We start from the raw sequence: 19,827 nt of genomic DNA on the forward strand, positions 1-19,827 counted from the left end.
TAACGTTTGTCCATTCTTGTTCCTTCCCCAGACCTCCAGGGTGGGAAATTCCTTTGTGTGATTGGTATCTTAAGCAGGAGTCCTGTGGCCTCCCCGACCAGTCAAAAATTCTGCAGCTTTTTGTCTTCCAGCCTGACTGCAAGAATCCAGTTCAAATTGGAAGGCTGTTTGTGCAGAAAGGACTGCCAACCCTCCCAAGTTTGAATGTTGCATGGCTGTTTGATTGGTTGGGTACCTGCACAAAGGTCTGATCATGGAAGCTGAGGAGGTAGTCGACCACTGGAACCGAAACCAAAGAGGATGATGAAGGAAATGCGGCTGAGAATTTCCAGCAACCCGAGAGTCTGCTGTGTAACCGCAGCCTGCTGTAGCCCTTCCTTCCAATCGACCTGGGGACCCTGAAAACAACGTCCCCGACCCAGAGCCTGATGAGACCCACTAGGCTCGAGAAGACCTGCATTTTGAGCCATCCCACGTCGGGCTGCAACCTTGATTGCCGTGGTTTTCTTTCTAGGTTTTCCAGGCTCCCCGACTCAGAGAAAGAATCAGCATTTATAAATACAACGCTGTGGTTTTCCTTCTAAGTTTCCCGGGCTCCCCTGGCTCGGAGGAGCCTGGGAAACTTAGAAAGAAAACCACTGCATTTATAAATACAACAACGTTGTATTTATGAATGCGGTGGCTTTCACTTTGAGCTGAAGCCACTGCAGTCATAAATAAAACAACGTATATATAATTGCTGCGCCTTTGCTTGTAGGGAAGTCCAGGCAATTATGAATACTTTGCTGGCATCCGGCAGAGTTTTTATAATTGCTGCGACTTTCTTTTCTAGTTTCCCGTGCGCGGGAAACTAGTAAAGAAAGTCGCAGCAATTATAAAAACTGCAACGGCAGCCGATGAAATATTTATAATTGCTCCGACTTTCATTTTACATTTTCTGTGCTTCCCTGGGCTTGGGGAGCACCGAAAGCGTAAAATGAAAGTGAAGGCAGCCTCCTCTACATTTCAGCTCTGCTCTGCTCTGGCTGCATTAAGCAAAAGCTCCCAGTGGGGGGCTTTTGCTGCTTGAATAGTGCCGCAAGAGCAGAGCTTAACATGCAGAAGACACTGCTTTAAAACCACCAAAATAGATGCCACCATGTAAACGCTTTGAGCCTCGTTTGCTCAAAAGTTTACATAGGAACTGTTAGGCAAAGTTTTTATGCAGTATCCTCTGGGAACACTACACAGAACTACGACTACAGGTATTAGCAAACCAACCTTTGATATACGTCTCTACTACAGTTTTGGTAGCGTGTTGAGCAGCCAGGCTTTTCTCAAGAGGGGAATGTGAGCAGTAATGATGTTACACAGAGGTCTACAATCACAGGTGTTCAAATAAATATTTATCCACGAAACCTTGCGGATTAGTTTATCAGTTATAAAACATTCATTAGAAGGAGCATTTATATAATAACATACAAATATACTTCAATACTTTTCAAAGACGAGTAAAAGGCAAGGGTTATCAGAACATAAAAGACTACTATAATTCGTAGACAGTGCAAATACTTAGTTCACCAGAAGAGTCAATTCAATGTAATAGGGTAGGCCAAAGTCAATGGGCTAAAGTCTTGGACAGGTTAAAGTGGTTCTGGTAATTAAACAGAAAAGTATCTGCACAAGTTCTTGGAAGTAGTTGGTAAAAAGAAGAATCATATGTTGGGTCACAAGCTGATTAGGCCTGTGAGTTGTAAATGTTTCAAGCACTCTCACAGTTAGAGGTAAATTCTCTCAATCTTGTTTTACAGTACCTTACAATGAAGAAAATGATGCAGCTGATGACTTCTGTTCCTGGCAGTTCCTGCAGATCCCGCTGTTCCTGTGCCTCAGTAGTGGGGACAAGAGGGAGGACGTCAGGGGACTCCTGCACTGCACTGGGACAGTCAAAAGCTTGCAACTGGGAAACTTAAATTTCAGTAGCTGTTTCGCGTTTCAGCTACCGCACTGGTAACAACGCTCGTCCTGGCTGTCAAGGTGGACTGTCCTTGCTTCTGAGGTCCCACACACAGCTGAGGGGGGTCAGTCTCGGTCGGTCCGACGTCGTGGGAGTCCGGAGGATCTTCCAAATGTTTTTGGCCAGCTTACAAACGCACACAATCTGGTATCCCTCTCCCTGGCTCTACAGTTTCCCGCAGCACTCTGAGGAAATGCAACCAGCTCAGAGATGGGTGTCGAGGTGGCTTACTTAGGAGTTGATTGGTTCTACCAACTCAAAGGGAGAAGTCGTCCTTTGCAGGGCTTCTCCGTCGATGCAAACTTGACGATTCGTACCTGCAGCAGGGCTTCACCGGGCAAGCCAACGGTCCAGGAGATGCAGCAGCCGTCCTCTGCAAGCTCTTCTTTGGTTCCTTTGTCCAGTGGTCTACTCGGCCTTCCAAACCAAGAGACTCTCCTTTTATTCGTTTTTCTCCCATTCATTCCAGCCTAGCTGCCAATCACCCAGCAGGGTGGCTGTCCTTGCCGGACAGTCAGCCAGCCAGCCAATCATCACAGAGTGCATTTGGGTCTTCTAGGAGACTAAGCACAGGGAGTTTCAGGCACCTCCCACACTTCCTGCCTACCCCAGACACTCTGGAGCCAGAGGCGGGTTTCACTCCTGAAGCCCGCCAAAGGCGAATGAACAAAGACCAAACGTGGTTTGGCGCGCAGAGAAAACCTCTAGAAGGACCTTTCCACAAAGACATGGTGAAAAAAGAAAAACGGAACCATTTTAGCAATGGTGGCTGGCGCCATCTTGAAAAACATGGCTCCCGCAATTTAACGTTACTGGAGCTACGAATAATTCTCGGTCGGGGAAAATCATGGTAGTTTGTTGTAAAACCACTACCACCAGCCATTCTGAGAGGAAAGGGTAACATTTGACAGTTACATGAGTAACTAGACATAGGGGATACTAAGTAACCCCTCCAGCACTCTATTGTAAGATAGGGTGTGCTGGTCTAGAAATTTACAGGACTAAGTGAAGTCAATTTCCCTCCCCTGTTCTGGGAAACAGTAGTTGATCCTAGAGAAGGTATTTAAACCTTGGGAAATCTGAAATACTTCCCTGTGGCACTGCACGGAAGGCGCTGTGTGACACAAATGAAAAAGATGATGTCTATGGAGTTGGTTAGACTTCATAACCAAAGGAAACAAACGCAGAAAACAGTTAGAATTAAAAGTACAAATTCCCAAAGTTCAGCAAAAGAGCTGGGGGTATCCAAGGTAGAGAGGAATTAGCACATTTGAGAATTCTCCCCAACACTCGTCCCCCCCAGACTAAGGGACAGGAGGATCTAATTCCCACCAGAATGGATTTCCTCTTGCAAGTTGGTTACATGGCCTGCTGAGTACACCAACAACTTTCTGTAACCCTTGCTATGGCACCGTTTTTCATTTGTAAGCTATATGACCTACAACCCCTGTTTGGTACATCTCTCTTATTTAAGGTATAGAGGATCTGATCTAACAGTCCCTCAGACGTTTTGACAACCTCTGAACCTACAATAGGCTTTTTCAAGGGGTTCTTAGAAAGGAATCCCTCAGACCTAGAGGGGCCTCCATGGTTCCTCACCACCTCGCTCACAAGAGCAGGTTGGGTCTCAGGTATCTTGGCTGGAGGGGCTATTCCCGGGAGGATAGCTCAGCGGCAACGTGCTCGCCTTAAAAGCAAGACAACACAAAGCAACACAGGTTTGGGTCCGTGCTTAGAAACCTCTGGGTATTTAAGCGTGTTATAAATATGCAACTAAGACATGCAACTAAAACAAACAATTCCTGTAACAGTGCCTCGCCAGCCCGCAGGCTGTATGAGCGCTTTAAAAATGCAAATAAATAAATAAAATGGTCAAGCAAGATGCATGCTTCCACTTCCTCTGCGATCTGGCTTTACCTGGTTTAGAAGTTTCCCTCCTAATACTAGGATTTATACTGGAGTCTTCAGTAGAAGATCCAACAGTTTTAAGGTGTTTAGCCTTAGACCTCTCTTTCCTGGTTTTCCACTAGCTTTGAGAATTACCAGTTCTCACATTCTCACAGACCTAGATAGGGTTCCAATTTATCTGTCCACCTCTTCCTCAGAAGCAGGGGGGGATCAGAGACTTTACAACTGGATGGGCAATGAAGGAGATTGGTTGTGGCTCCAATTTCCCTAATATTCTAGCCTCCGATTTGCCTTGTTTAGAGGTCAACTTACTAATATAAGGGCTTACAGTGGGCGTCTCTGTAGAGGGTCCCACAGGCTCAGAGTGGTCTCTTAAGGTTGCCTCTCTAGCCAATTTGGTTCGGTTCAGTTTCCTCTTACTGGGAGGCCTGGGGGTACTGGACACTACTCCTAGAATTTTTAAGTCCTTCCACAAAAGGACTCTCCTAGGCACCTCATTCTGAATACTGACCGGAATCCTCACTGTCAAAAGGGTCACACTCTCTCCAGGTAGAAAAATCAAGTCCCCAAAATCCAGAAAAGTTGCTGGGGGTCTCTAAGGTAGAGGGAATTAGCACATTTTTGAGAATTCTCCCTAACAGGAACATTCTTTAAAAAGATGTTTAATCTATGTTTTTGATTATTGCCCATCTTTTAAGACAATAATATTTCTGCACGCACTATTCCTTTAATAAAAAATACTACTGAATGAAGAAGGGGGAACAAGCCAGCCAAAACCCACCGTGGAACCAACACACGCAGTACGCTTTTCAAGAGGCAGCCTTCATCATAAAAAGGGAAAAAGGACTGAATGAAGCGTCGTGCCAGTCCAGGAAGAGCAGGGAACGAGATGCTTGTTCCGTGGCAGGAGACCCAAAGGCTGAAACCAAGACACAGAGACGTGACTTTCCAAAAGGTCCAAGTGAAGCGGACCTGGCCAGTGGCAGAGAGAAAAGAAGTCCGACCGGCGAAAGCTGACCGAGAACAAGGACGCAAGCAGCCCGAGATGTTAGTGAGAGTCTGGCACTGCGGAGCCTTGAGAAACAGAACACTGAGAGCAGCAGCAATGCAGAAGTTACGCTACCCCCTCCAAAAGAGACCGTCCTGTGACTTCCCAAAGGTAGGGAAAGGGTCGGACCGGTGATGGGCCACTGAGGGAGCTGATTGAATTAAAAAGCCTTGTAAATACTTCCCGAAGAACAAAAGGGGATAACAGAGGAATTGTAAAATTTAATACAACCAGAGGAAGAGGATTTCTCCAGAAGAATTGGGGTACTGTGTTGTTTATAAGTTGAAGCAAGAACCATGGAAGAGGCTCCCCCCAGGAGATTGGGGAACTTTGTTTTCTTTAAGTTGGTTTGAACATGCAAGCAGTGAACAATGAAACAAAATATTCTTTCACAAGAACTACGTCTTGGAGATCACATCCAGAATGAGCGGGGCCTCCTTCTGGATTAATGAGACATCCAGTTTTCTTTAGTAAGTTTGAAAGTGTAAGGGAGGTAAATAGGTTTAGACACAAGACCGTGGACAGGTTGCTTTACGGACATCATGACTGGGTCCTTAGTATTTGTATTGAGGCAGGGCAACCCCTCGTAATAATAGGGCAAGATAGGCTTTTCTTTTCCTTTGCTATTATAAATAAAAGTATATGCCAACCAATATGCTACCTGTGTCAGACTCTTACTTCTGCACCCTTACAGCACACAACGTCCGACAAATAAATACTGCGGCTGATAAAAGAATGATTTATATGGTGGGAGTCCTCAAGTTGCCTTCTGGTGCAATCAAAAAACAGACTCCCTAATTTATAAATATTCACTTGCTGAGGAATATAAAAGGATGTCTGCCCCTAGTAAGACATGATATTGTTGAAGCTAAATACCTGATGGATATATCAGATACCCGTTGGGATGTAATTTAGCTAACAATGTATGATAGGCTTATGGTAACCGGTCTACTTGCCATTGAATGTAGATCTATGCCTCCGAAGGGCTCCAACTTCGAGAAAATCTTCCTGTTTAGTCAGTTTCGTTAGCAGGTGCAGCAGCTACTGTTAGGGAGATGTATTATTGCGCTTCATCCCCTCTACTAGTGAGACATCCACCACATTTTGCTGGACTTCTGGAACTTTTTCTTTCACCCTGAATGAGGGGGCCCTTTTCCACTCATTCATTCATTCTTGTGGGCTCTGTCTTTTGGAACACTATTCTTTGTATTCACCCGTACTACGGAGTCTGTCTGCTCCGTAGCTCTTAAAGGCATCTGTTTTTCTACTGCAGCAAACAGCTCCTTATGGGCAGTGTTGCTGGGGACCCGTAGGGCCCTCCTTTAAGATTTTTTTCTATATCTTTAAGTTAAGTACAGTTCTTAAGGATAGAGTGATACTTAGTGTCTCTCCCAAAACTCTATAGTCCGAGATTGCCACACACCACCTTCAGTGTAGTACCAATGGGATACCTAGCATCCCCCTTCTCTCTGCTACTGCAACTTTTAAGTCAACCAGACAATCACCTTGTTATGGCTGGTGGAAGTGGACATGTTCTACCAACTGTTGTGTATTTTCTATACACCATGCTATGTCCATAGCCTCGGTAGTGCACAATAGGGGCACCCAAGTACCAAATGGGGGCCTCCTTTCTTTTTTCACCACTACTAGCGTGGTTTTTCTTTGTTAGCCCTTCTTCTACCGTTCTGGGAGGGGTGTGTGTGTGTGTGTGTGTGTTATCCCTGCCTAGGCTTCAGAGTGCCTGGACAGCCAGGAAGTAGGGGATGAGTTATCCACCCACCCGGTCCTTAACCAGAGACGACTGCAGACCCTTTGCAAGACCGTAAGGCGACACTGCTATCCTGACGCCGTTTTATATGCGACAGAGGAGCTCCGAAGAGGACTCCTTCCCTTTGGCTTGTGGGAACAACCGGTCCCAAGACGAACTTTAAAACAAGCCATCTCCTGAGGTCCTGGAAGCTTGCAGAGATGCGGAACCCCAACACCAGGAGACCTGCTGCCCATTTCGAGTGCATTGTCGTCGATAGGCCGAATCCGTCCAAATCTTTGCTGAAACTGTAAAGACACTCCAGCGATCCGATCCAACTAGTCCACACTCCCCCCACCCTCTCTCCAGAGTGTTGGACTGCAGGAAGCGAAGAAGATTGACCGGGCAATCTATTCCCTTTGTTGGTGCTGCTGAAAAAGCGCAAAAACGGCAGAGTGAACTAAGAAGTTGCTGAAAGTCATGCTACAGGTGCTGCTGAGAGACACCGTCCATTGTCCTGCCTTTCGTCATCAGACCAAGGAACCCAGAGGTCGGTGCCAGAGCTGTCACATCGCGGAGCAGCCAACACAAACACTTTCTTCAAACCAAAGGTACTATGGCAAAAAGGGTCTGCTTACATGATTCCAAGAAGTTGCTCCAGAGCGCTGGAATGCACGTAGACGTGTCCAGGGCAACCCCCTCTTACCTCTGACCCAAGCCTCTGTTTATGTCCGTGTTAGGCAAGATTGTATGCAGTACCCTGTGGGAGACTGCACCAGCCTTGACCTCTTGGCAATAGTTAACCCAACCTTTGGTATAAGCATGTACTACACAAGTTGGTAGAGTGAGTGAACAGCCAGGCTGATCTCAAGAGGGGTCAATGTGAGCTGTAGGGTTGTAACAGAGATTCACAGTGGACTAGTATCCAAATACACACTTCCACTCAAGGTTTCTTGATTAAACAATTATTTATTAATTTAACAGTCAATTGAATAAGCCTTCTTTAAAAGGGCGCAAATGTATGCAACACAAAAATATACTTCAAAATACACACTCAGTTTCTGCAAATCAGTAGATACCCATTTGGAATTTCACACACACTTCCAACACCCTGAGGTGACTTAAATAAATAGGACAACCGGGAATCTTCAAACAAGTGGCACTTCAGTGTTTCAGCTCCCCACGTCTACCGCAAATAGCAAACACTGCGGTTTCTGGCTGTCGAGATTGACTTTCCTTGCATCTAGGGTCCAGCACTCTGTTGAGGTGGCTCAGGCTTGGTCAGTGATGCTTCCTGGGAATCCAGAGGATCTTCCTGGAGTTCTTGAACCAGCTCCGAGAAGATGTCCAGGTGGCTTACTTTGGAGTTGATTGGTCCCACCAACTCAAAGGGAGAAGTCGGCCTTGCAGGGGCTCCTCTGGTCAATACGAATTTGGAGTTTCAGCACAGCAGCAGGGCTTCACCGGGCAAAGCAACGGTCCAGGAGTTGCAGCAGGCGTCCTCTTCAAGTTCTTCTTCGGTTCCTTCGTCCAGTGGTCGACTCAGCCTTCCAAGCCAAAAAGCCTCGCCTTTTATGCAGGTTTCTCCCATTCATTCCAGCCCAGCTGTCAGTCACCCAGCAGGGTGGCTGTTCTTGCCAGACAGTCAGCCGGCCAATCACCACATAGTGCATTTGGGTCTCCTCGGAGACTAAGCACAGGGAGTTTCGGGCAGCTCCATCACTTCCTGCCCCCACCAGACACTCTGAAGCCAGAGGCGGGCTTCACTCGTGAATCCCGCCAAAGGCAAAGCGAACAAAGGGACCACACCTGGTTTGGCGCGCAGAGTAAATCTCAAGAAGGACCTTTCCAAGAAGAAATTGCGGAAAAAGAAGACCGGGTCATTTTGACAAAAATGGCACCCTTGGGAGATTTACTGAAGCTGCGAACGCAGTCCGCGGTAAATGAACACCATGGTAGTTAAACGTAAACCACTGCCACCAGCCATTCATCGAGGAAAGGGTAACATTTAAATGATACATGAGAAGCTAGACAAAGGGGATACTAGGTAGCCCCTCCAGCACCCTATTGTAAAATAGTGTGTGCTGGGTCTAGAAAGTTACCAATGTAAGTAAAGTCAATTTCATTTTACTGCTCTGGGAAACAGTTTATCCCATCGCACTGAAGGTGCTGTGTGACACAATGTAAAAGATGATGCCTATGGAGTTTATCAGACTCCACAACCAAAAGAAACAGTGTACCAAATCACATTAAAATACACAAGAGTGGGAAAAAGGATCTCCCTCTCTGCAGGTTAAAAAAATGAAGTCCTCAAAATCCAGCAAAGCTGCTGGGGGTCTCTAAAGTGGAGGGGATTGGCACATTTCTGAGAATTCTCCCCAACTCCCGCGCCCCTCCCCCCCCCCCAGACTAAAGGACACGAGGATTTAATCCACCCCTGGACGAATCTCCTTACTCCAGTCGGTCATACTTTCTGGAGAGACCATCAGCATTTTGGCGATTACATTGTGACCTGTGTTCAATGGTAAAATCAAACCCCTGTAAGCTGACTGACCATCTTAACAATTTAGGATTTTCCCCCTTCACCTGCATTTACCATCTCAAGGGTTGGTGGTCTGTTTGAATTACAAAAGTAGATCCATACAAGTTTGGTCTAAACTTCAATGATCACAAAATAGCAAACCATTTGCATTCTATGGTTGCCCACCTTGTTTCAGGTTCCTTCAGTTTTCTACTGATGAAGCAGATTGGGTGTTCCCTGCCTTTCTCATCCAGCTGACTCAGAACTGCACCTATACCTGTATTGGAAGCATCTGTCTGTACAATAAAGAATTGGTTGTAGTCAGGAGCTCTTAAAACTGGAGCTTGACAAAGGGCTTTCTCAACGCCTTAGTGCACTCCACATTCCACCTGACGCTCTTGGGGAATTTGGGCGAGGAGATCACACTCAAGGGAGAAGCTATACTCCCATAGTTCTCAATTAAGTTCCTATAGTAACCTGTGAGACCTAGAAAGGCTCTCACTTGGGTTTGAGTAGTAGGGGTGGCACAGTCTTGTACAGCTTGTACTTTGCTAGGCAATGGCCTTATTTCACCTCCTCCTACCTCATGTCCAAGGTAGACCACTTTACTCTGACCAATTTGACATTTACTTGCCTTTATGGTCAGATTGGCCTGCTCAAGAGCCTGCAATACATATCCTAAGTGGTCAAGTAGGGCTGAACACTGCAATGTCATCCAAGTATGCCATGCAGAAGTCCTCCATCCCATTCAGAACTTGATTAACCATCCTTTGGAATGTAGCAGGTGCATTCTTTAATCCAAAAGGCATTACCTTAAACTGGTAGAGGCCTGCTGGGGTTGAAAATGAATTTTTCTCCTTGGCATGGTCTGTCAGAGCTATTTGCCAATAGCCTGAGGTTAGGTCAAATGTACTGAGGTACTTGGCTGAACCAAGTTTGTGATGGGCATCAGTCGTGGTGACTGCATTCAGAGCTCTATAGTCCACACAGAATCTCAACTCCTTGGATCCTGCCCTTGGTACTAGCACAACTGGACTAGACCATGGACTTGTAGATGGCTCTATTACCCGAAGATCAAGCATATTGTTGACCTCTTCCTTTATGTGGGTTCTTACATGGCCGGATATTCTGTAACCCCTGCTTTTGACAGGTAAACAGTCACCAGTGAGAATCTCATGCTGGCCCCAAGGGATCAAGCCTGGTGATAATGAAAACAGATGGGCAAACTGATTTAACAGAATTGTGCACTCCTCCTGTTGTTCCGGTGTCTGATCAGAAAAGAGTAACTCCTATCTTCCCATCTAAAGGTTGTCCCCTGAGGAGGTCAGGTAGAGGCTCACTCTCCTCCTCCTCCTCCTCATCATCCTCCTCATCATCTTCCTCTTGAGCAGAGGCTAGAAGCAAAGCTCCCAGTTCTGGTCTAGAGACATAGGCCTTTAGGCGGTTGGTGTGAAAGACCCTAGGGGCCTCCTTAGGATTGCCTAAGTCGACCAAATAATTGACCTCTCCAGGTTTTCCCACAACCTTGAAGGGTCCAATCCATTTGTCCTGTAAGGCCCTCTGCCTTGTAGGTACCATAACTAGAACTAGCTGGTCTTTAGTAAACTCATCCATGTTGGCCTTCTGGTCATGCAAATGCTTCACCAGAGCCTGACCTGCTTTCAAGTTATTTGAAGCTTCCGTCATCATGTGTGCCATTCTCCTTTGGAGACCTAACACATAGTCAGTGACTCTCACTGGCTTGTGGGAAGGAGCACTCTCCAACCGCTCCTGGATTAGGGCCAATGGACCTCTAACTGGATGACCATAGAGAAGATCACAACCAATAGAAACACAGTGTACCAAATCACATTAAAATACATGAATGGGAAAAAGGGTCTCACTCTCTCCAGGTTAAAAAAATCAAGTCCTCAAAGTCCAGCAAAGTTGCTGGGGGTCTTCAAGGTGGAGGAAATTGGCACATTTCTGAGAATTCTCCCCAACAACCGTGATAGGGAAAAGATCCTGGGGCATTTCCGCAAAGGGGGGACAATTCAGCGAGCATCGGCCACAATAACTGCATACCCGGATTACACCCTACAGGTACAGAAACAACGAATGAACTACAAAGCGGTCAAAAGGAGACTACGAGCGGCAAGCCTGAAGTATATGCTGCTGTATCCGGCTAGGCTGAAAATAATTCACAAAGGTTGTGCCATTTTCTTCGACAACCCAGAGGGGGGACACAGATGGATGGACACGTAGAATTTGCCAACTTAAACGGAGGGAGTTGTGGCATATAGACACAGCGGAAGTTATGAAAACTACAGCACAGCAGAAGATTGTAATGTTAAGAATGGAGGGCGATCGGACCTCCAGATTGAAGCCTCGGGAATTGGGAGTCATTAACTACCATAGCCAACGACGTGGTGCCCATTTGCAAGGTTGAACTACATAGAAGTCTCCTACAGCCCAGACTGGATTTGTTTGTTTTTCGGATACTAGCAGTTGTGTCCGCCCACTGTGCCCACACACTAGGAAGTAACCCTGGAGCGGAGGCGGGAAGTGGGAATGCCTGAGCACAAGGTATTGAGCTGGGCAGTTGTTGGGAGTGAGGGGTTGGGGGGTAGGGGGCGGTGTCAGGAGTTGGGGTAGATAGTTGGGAGTTAGACATGGCCAGCGGAATAGGCTGGGGTGGGGAGGAAGGGTGGATTGAACAGACAAAAATGCAATGTATAATTGGAGATTTACAATGGCTGTAAGTTATGTTGTGAAAAACGGATACAAATTGTTGAAAAAAAAGAAAAGGTTGAGCACGAGCAGAGGTTAAAAATTGGACTGGCTTTGGTCTCCCAGGAAATTTTTGTTTCTCTATAATATTTAGCTTTGATCAATGAGACCCCTCTTGAAACGCTTATGTCCTGTATAATGTATTTTTAAACTGACCAGACAAATGTGATATCCTGATTCCGTGAAAACAACTAATGTTTATCTGCCGCTTCAAGCTTCATACAGATAAAATGGAGATCCTTGCCTTCCCAATTACTTTGACATAATGTCCCATCCATATACAAGGTAAAAATCAAGGGTTTCGCTTTTCGTAATATGCAGACCATAGTCAAGTGGCTGTGCTCAGATAGCGTAAAGAAGAAACATAAGAAAAAGTGAAATCAGTGAGTCGGATAAATCCTAGGGTGCCACACGCAGACTTACTGTATCTTGGAGCAATTAGAATAACTTAGCTATTGCAAAATCATCAACATTTGTATACATTCCTCCAAGACTAAATCATCATGAATAGGAAAGACTATAGGAAAGTATTGCCCTGGCCCTTCCAGAAAGCAAACAGGTTGATCTTTTTGTGTTATTACTCGGGTGATAACGGGGCTTTGTTTGAGTTGTAGTTGGCGTGGACAGTTAAGTCACTGAACCTTAATACCAAGCTACTGCCATCTCCATGAATGATGCTTACTCTTTCTGCCAAGTCTAGATTGTTCTACAATCTACCTACTTCTCAAGGCAATGCTTATTTATCCTTTTGCACAAAATGTCAAACAGCGTTTTCAACAAAACCTTCTGAATTAAGCAAACCTGCAAACTTACATTAACAAGGACTTCAAAAGAATTTGGCATAAATTAAAAATAAATAAAGCTGTGTATCATGGTAATTTAAATTGCTAATTTAATGCACCTTAAAATTAGTAAACCTAAACAAACGAATACAGCAAAGGACAATACATTATAAAAACGTAAATGTTCAATTAAACACAAGTATAACTACGTAGAGTACCTGAAGTTCCTTCACAATCATAAAACAAAGCAGCCTGTCCAGCCCATTCAGGCCAAAGGTCCCGAGTGAGTCTTGTATCTCTGAGAAAAGGCGACCGCTGGTAACTTCCTGATGAGTTTTCGTATCGTACCAGGTGCTCATTTGGTCAATGTAACAAGTGACTCTGAGGAAACAGTAATTTACAAAAGCATCATAGAAGGTGAACTTTAAAAATAAAAGGTGGCAAACACATTGCAAGTTCTCAGTGCCTTACTTTGGATCAGTAATCCTCAGAATTTCGCGGCACAGGCGACCAATGAATGTTACAGATTCATCCACAGGTGGAAATTTAGGGATAGGAATATGAGTAGACTGGTACATACTTTGCCAATCTTGAATCTAAAAGTAATCCACAGAGAAAACATGTGAATGCCTAACTAGAAAGACATTTTTACACTGCTAGTAATAAGAACAGACGTGCATCAACTTTCAAAATTATACTACTTCATTCAACAGCTTGCCTTCATGAACAAAAGGATGTTTAATCAATAAAGAAGAACAATAAAAAGAAGAATAGGTGGAGGAACAAGAGAAACCTACATAGCCATTACACATATAATCAGTTGAAACAGAACATTGGTCTATTTATAGGGATGGTGGGAAGAGATGCAAGGGTGTTGGAGCATGCACACTGAAATGGGTCAAGGAAGTAGGTTAGTGATCAGAGCAGCATTTAAGGGATGTGCCTGCTTGTTTTGGCATGCCTACATTTCATGAGCCTGAAGTCAGATGATCTTGTGATTTGCAGTATGTTTTGGACATTGAGATTTCTTTTGATTGGACTTCCGAGTTACAATTGATTAAATTAAAGATAGCTTTTTTGCCAAAATGTGATAAAAGCATAAACAAAAATAACAGTAAGTTTGTACAGTCATAAATACATAGACATTTGTGGTGCAGATAAATCAGATCAAGTAGGTCATACATGCATTAAAATCAATTTTAAATTCAAGGACAACCATGCACATAGTGGAATATGTACAAGAGGGAAAAATCTATTTTTATGAGCGCAAGGCACGATTTGATGTCATTCCATATCATGCTGCCGTGCTGCCTAAATTATCAGTATACGAATTCCTATCAATTAAAGTGCATTAGTGATTATACAATAAAATCAATTAAAGCAGAGTTTCCTTTGCAGTCAGACTCCTTACTAAGTGCCAACAGGATGTAAAATCAGCACATTTGAGTTTGCAAATTAAATTAATATTATTCCCAATTGTAGTCAACACACCACAAATTTGTCATCATCCAAATTTCCAACTGGCATATTGTTTCGGATGGACACTCTGTGTAAGTAATCATTTACAAGTTCACTATAGTTTTTAATTTGTTGGGAAGTCCTACTAGCTCATGACAGGCCATAACTCATTATTCATAAATTACTTTACTCCTACTTGTCGTAACTGTTGATTTATTGTCCTTAACAAATATACTTTGTCATATTTTACATGTCTAGATACTTTGCCCTTTTGTTCCAAGCTTTGCCTAAATAATGGGCTACTGCAAATACTACAAAATCCCGTGTCATGTGTTTCCAAGGCGATTCTGCTGTGAGAATATTTTTGCCCCCATGATTTATTAAGCACGTCCTCAGATACTGTTGTCTTATTACTGGGCATGAGAAAATAAAATGTTCAATTGTTTCTCTCATGACAAGGCAAAAGGTTTGATGTACCAAGTTGGCAGATGCTCAATAGTGTAGCTAGAGGTAAGATCCCTACTCTAAACATAAACAGGGGTATGTAGATATGGTTCCTTAATTTGATCCAAAACAAAATTTAAATTGTGATGTCTCATATAGAAAAATACGATGCGAGAAGGCTGCTATTGCAATTGTTATTTAGCAACGATAGGATAATCCACTTTGCAGCATGGCTCTTCAGAGCCTACTTTAAAGTATTATCCAATATGCTTGGGGTGGACCACCAATGGCCTACACCAACTGCAAGACACATGAACTTTATGTCTTAGCCAAGGGAGTGAAATTGCATTTGAGGAGTTCAGTACTTTTAAAAGTGCCTCTATACAAGAGCTAGGTTGGACCAAAGAGGCACCTAACAGAATAAAGGTTTCAAATGTAATAATGGACTACTACGCTCCCTGCCGACCTACCAGTGAGTGATGGTTGAACTCGTTGCCTCCTCCACTAACTGAAATAAATTATGTGCCTATGTTCTCTGCCTCCCTTCCCGCATCTAATCCCAACTCATCTCACAGCATTTGCCTTTAAGACCCTATTTTTGAAAGTCGAATTTACCTGTGTGCGCCTTTTTCATCTGTGCACCTCCCTATTTCTGAAAATCGAATTTAGTTGTGTGTGCCTTTTTCATCTGTGCACCTCTTTGCTTTGCATTTAAGCCCCTATTTTTGAAAGTCGAATTTAGCTGCATGAGCCTTTTTCATCTGTGCACCTCTTTGCTTTGCATTTAAGCCCCTATCTTGGAAAATGTGCTTTCCTTTTGGACTGCAGTTTGCCTTTTGTGTCTACTAGGCCATATGGCGAGTTAGTTAGAACTGTGTAGTGCAGCCACTCTTCCTCATTCCTCTAAACTCTGCCACCTCTATTGCTCTCATCATCTCACCCATCTTCTCCAACTGCTACACTATTACCTATCCCCCCTCTTTCATGAAGTCTGGAAGGAAAAAGCTCAAAAAAGTAATCTTGCGTGCAAAACCTGGCCTTCCCATCGCAGACACCCATGTCATTGCTTCTTCCAGAAAGGTCTTCACTGATATCCTTTTTTCTGTCCCCACTCCATATCTAGGGACCCCCTCATCTCATCTCTACTCTCTCTCCTTCGTCATCCTCTCCCATTAACGGTGGTTCCAAGTAGGAAGTCCTCTTGGCCGGCTTCTCATCTTCATGTTGCTTCGTTAAGGTCTACCACATAGGCCATGTCTTTGTTCAGGGTCCTCAACTCAACCTCCTTCTCTTTGACTGGATTCTGCCGTCTCCAATTAACTTACTTCCTTCTTCTGCCTCTCCTCCCACTACTCTCTCTACCCCTGCCCTTCCTAGTAGTGTACCACACCCTTGTACCACTCCTAAAACTTTCAGAGGCAGAGACCTCCTTCACCTGCCGACTCTTAACGCCCGCTCAGCCAACAAACACTCCGCTGACATCTGCCTCCTTCTTGAAGACATTGACTTTGACATTCTCGCTCTTACCAAGACATGGTTCAATGCAAGCTCAGTCACTGCTTTTGACTCCCTCCTCTGTGATGGCTTCAAGATCATTTCCAAGCCTCTACCTCACCGCGCTGGTGGTGGGGTTGCCTTAGCCTTCCCTGAGTGGGTTCCTTCCTACATTTTACCCACCTAGCTCTACTCTTCCTTGAGAGCATGGTGTGCAAGTTGGTCATCTCGCCCTCCTGCACCCTGATCATTGCCACCATTTAGCGGCCTCGAGGTGCTACCACTCTGTTCATCTCTGAATGGGCTGATTTCAGTTCTTACTTACTTCATCCACCTCCAATCTTCTCCTCTTGGGGGATTTCAACATTCAATTGCAATCCCTTGTCATAGCATCTACTCTTTTCATTGACCCCTGCACCCGTCTATCCCTCTCCATTCTACCTTCTGGTCCTACCCACTCGGCTGCACACACTCTTGCCGCCCTCATTCACTCTGACCTCTCTCTCCTACCCACTTGTCACCTCTCTCGGTCAGGCCATTCTCTCCTCTCCTCCTACCTGGGTACCTTAGGCCCTGGCATTGCACCCCGACAGCCCTGCCAACTTCATTCACTAACATCCACCCGATGAAACGAGTGTCAGCTGCTGCCTTCGCTTCCACCTTCATCCCACCTTGCCCCCCTACCTCTGATTCTACCACCGACTCTGCTATAAGTAACCTCCATTCTTGCCACAGTCATGAGGATCCGCCTGAAACCCATCTCTAAGCGTAACACCTGGTATGACTCTGAACTTGCAGCCATGAAACGAAAGTGCAGAGCGGCCGATCTTAAGTGGAAATCCTTAGGCTCATCCTCTGACAAACTGGCCTGCCGCCTGCTCCAAAGGCAATACAGACTCTCCATCTGTGCCAAGAAAAGAGCCCACATACAGGCACAGATTTCTGGTGCATCCAACAACACGGCTGAACTTTTCAACATCTGTAGGGAACTAGCCAACCATTCTGCAGTCTCCTCCTCCCCTTCCCAGGCTCTCTGCAATGCTCTGTCCACTCACTTCACTAAAACTGAGGACATCCCGAACACCCTTCCTACTCACCTTCCCAACCCTTCCCACAACCCCTTGCCTCCCTTGGCCCCTCACGTTCTCCACTTCACCCTCTCTCTGCCTTCTCCCCTGTCACACATGAAGAAGTTACCAGAGTAACAAGCCATGCAGTAGGACACGCTTCTAGGAGGCTCGTGTTGATTCGGCATGAATTTGAGCAACAACTGAGGCAATACGGTGTGTTTTTGCACCTAGATGGAGACCTGCATAGATAAAGAAGCCGAGCATACAACAGTCCAGGTTGCAGGTCTGAAAAATGACGTGTGACAGAGCGGGCACCGGAGAGTCGGAGGTCCGGCGAGTGAGGGGTGAAACAATATGGCAGACGCTGCACAACAAAAGGCTTCGTAGACGCTGATCTCTGAAGCACGGTGTAACTGGGAGAATCGCAGAGGGTTGCACCACAGCACATCATACAGAGCAAACAAGCAGAGAACTATCACAAAATCTGAATGTTGACTGCGAAACCCATTGGGCGGTGCTTCAGGAGCGCATTTAGTGGGGCGAGATCCGTGCGGGTTCTCACCCCCACCGATGGCACTGGCAGTGCTGCGGAACTAGAAGGAGGACAAAGTGACACCAGAGACGAGAGAATACTCACAGCGGCGGAGGGGCGAAACATCCACACAGCCACAAAGTGGACAGAGACTTCCTGGAGGATATCGGAGTCGGCCCACGACAGGGCGGACTCGGGTACACTGCGAAGAAGACCGCGTGAAGAGGGAGTCTCGCCGAGCTGTGGCAGCAGTGGAAAGTCCCGAGACACACAAGCCGTAGCTCTAGCGGTTATTTCAAAGTGTCTTATACTGAGGTCCGTCCCGCGCGGCGGGGCTCATAACAATATAAATATATACAGTGCGGTTTCCACAGCGGTCCGTTTCATGGCGCGAGCACGGCCCATGTAAGAGGAGGGCCCAGAAGCCGTTTTTCGCTGTGGTCCAGCAAGGACTGTATGTATGACCCAGCGAACAAACAAGACTATACGCGGAGGGTTCCAGTGTGGCCCGCCCTGCGCGGCTCAAAGAAATAATATGTGCAGTGGCAGCTTTCACTAGTAAAAGAACTGTGGAATAAAGAAACAGCGTTGCAATAACCCTATGACAGTTTCTGCCGCAATCCTAAACAAGGTAGCGGGCGAGGAGGGGCACACATTGATGATCACGAAGCTATGCGGTTTCCACTGTGATCCGTTCTGGCACGAAGACCGCCACATACACACAGAGCAAGGAGCTGCGGTAGCCCGTGGGGCTGTGCATGGGAAGATACGTCGAGCTGAGCAGAGGCGAACTGCAGAATCAATTATGGGCTCCACTGTGGTCCGCCCCCAAGCTGCACGCTAAGCTGTACAAGGCAACACAAATGTGGTATCCCAAGCGGTCAGACAGGCGAAGCCTGTCATTGTAATTAGCGGGGACTGCAGCATAAACAACTGGTCTGCATTTCTGTTTCCACTGTGGTCCTAGGCACGGCCTGTACTGCAGGTGAAAGTATTATTACAGGACTCCACGGCGAACGATGCAGAGTCATCCCCAAATTAAAAGAGCAGTTGAATGAGGTGTGAGCAGGGGCCGGCCCAGATTGTGGGGTGAGAACATTTCAGGACGGACAGCAGAGGTGTAAACTCACGGAGGCCCGTCCCCAATACACAAGCAAGCAGCAGTTGAGGCAGAGGAAGGTCTAAACACAGTGGATAAGCATCAAGAATACTGCAGGGAACAACTGTAAAAGAAATGCACGGCACACCTGGGATAGGGTGTGATGGGAGGTGCAATGTAAGCCCCAGCACCTGCACCAAAAACAGGGCATCAACGTCAAGCAGCTGTGTAACACTGCCAGGAGGTCTGAATACATCAAAACAAGACTGGTATACACGGGGCCCTGTGCAGTACACAGAGATCGTGCAACTCAGGTGACCGTGGGGTGGCACCCTGTGAAGACCAGAGCCACACACTGGAGAAGCAGATTTGGAGGTACCCGACATAACCCTGCGCTACGCACACAGGGAAATGGTCACTGCAAGTTTTTCCCTGGGCCACGTGACACAAGCAGGCACAGGGTTGCGGACTCTGGTGCAAACTAGTACCCCGGACGTCAACGTCTGGCAACCCAGACTGAGTCATCATACACCAACATGGGGCCCTAAGCAGCCATAAGCCCTACGGGAGGCAAAAGTAAGAGGCATAATTGCATCAAGTTCCAGCACGAAAGCTCTTTGGGCATGCAGGTTTGCAGGACCGGGATGCTACCCTAGGATTGGCATAAAAGGGTACGCAACAAAAAGGGCACAACAGGGAACTAAGGCCCATTTAAAGGAGTGTGGCCTGAGTACAGCGGAACCTGTGCAAGGAGCCATTGTGAAGCACTAGACACTGCAGAATAAGTAAAGCCATGGCTTCCAAGCCCCAGAATAGCAAGGCTAAACAGCCAACAATGGATACCTTTACCAGGCCCCCTTCAACAGCCGAAACCACTGGTGCAAGGTCGCCACATGCAGAGCCGGCACCCACAAGAGGGGATCACAGATCCTAGAGGCCATAGCAACCCTGACGGAATC

At 46.1% G+C, this 19,827-nt stretch overlaps 1 protein-coding gene across 6 annotated transcripts in view; it reads right to left on the bottom strand.

Annotated features, from left to right (window-relative positions):
• Positions 1-19,827, bottom strand: part of WASHC5 (WASH complex subunit 5) — a 1,117,936-nt gene that overhangs the window by 192,737 nt on the left and 905,372 nt on the right. For all 6 annotated transcript variants that reach the window (XM_069621617.1, XM_069621614.1, XM_069621616.1 and 3 more), the window contains 2 exons: positions 13,243-13,367; positions 12,990-13,152 (listed from right to left, as the gene is read on the bottom strand). In XM_069621617.1, coding sequence (XP_069477718.1) covers positions 12,990-13,152; positions 13,243-13,367 — 288 coding nt within the window. The remainder of the gene's footprint in view (positions 1-12,989; positions 13,153-13,242; positions 13,368-19,827) is intronic.

This window comes from Ambystoma mexicanum, chromosome 5q (assembly GCF_040938575.1).
Source record: "Ambystoma mexicanum isolate Mex_15411 chromosome 5q, UKY_AmexF1_1, whole genome shotgun sequence".
In the NCBI taxonomy this organism is placed as follows: domain Eukaryota; kingdom Metazoa; phylum Chordata; class Amphibia; order Caudata; family Ambystomatidae; genus Ambystoma; species Ambystoma mexicanum.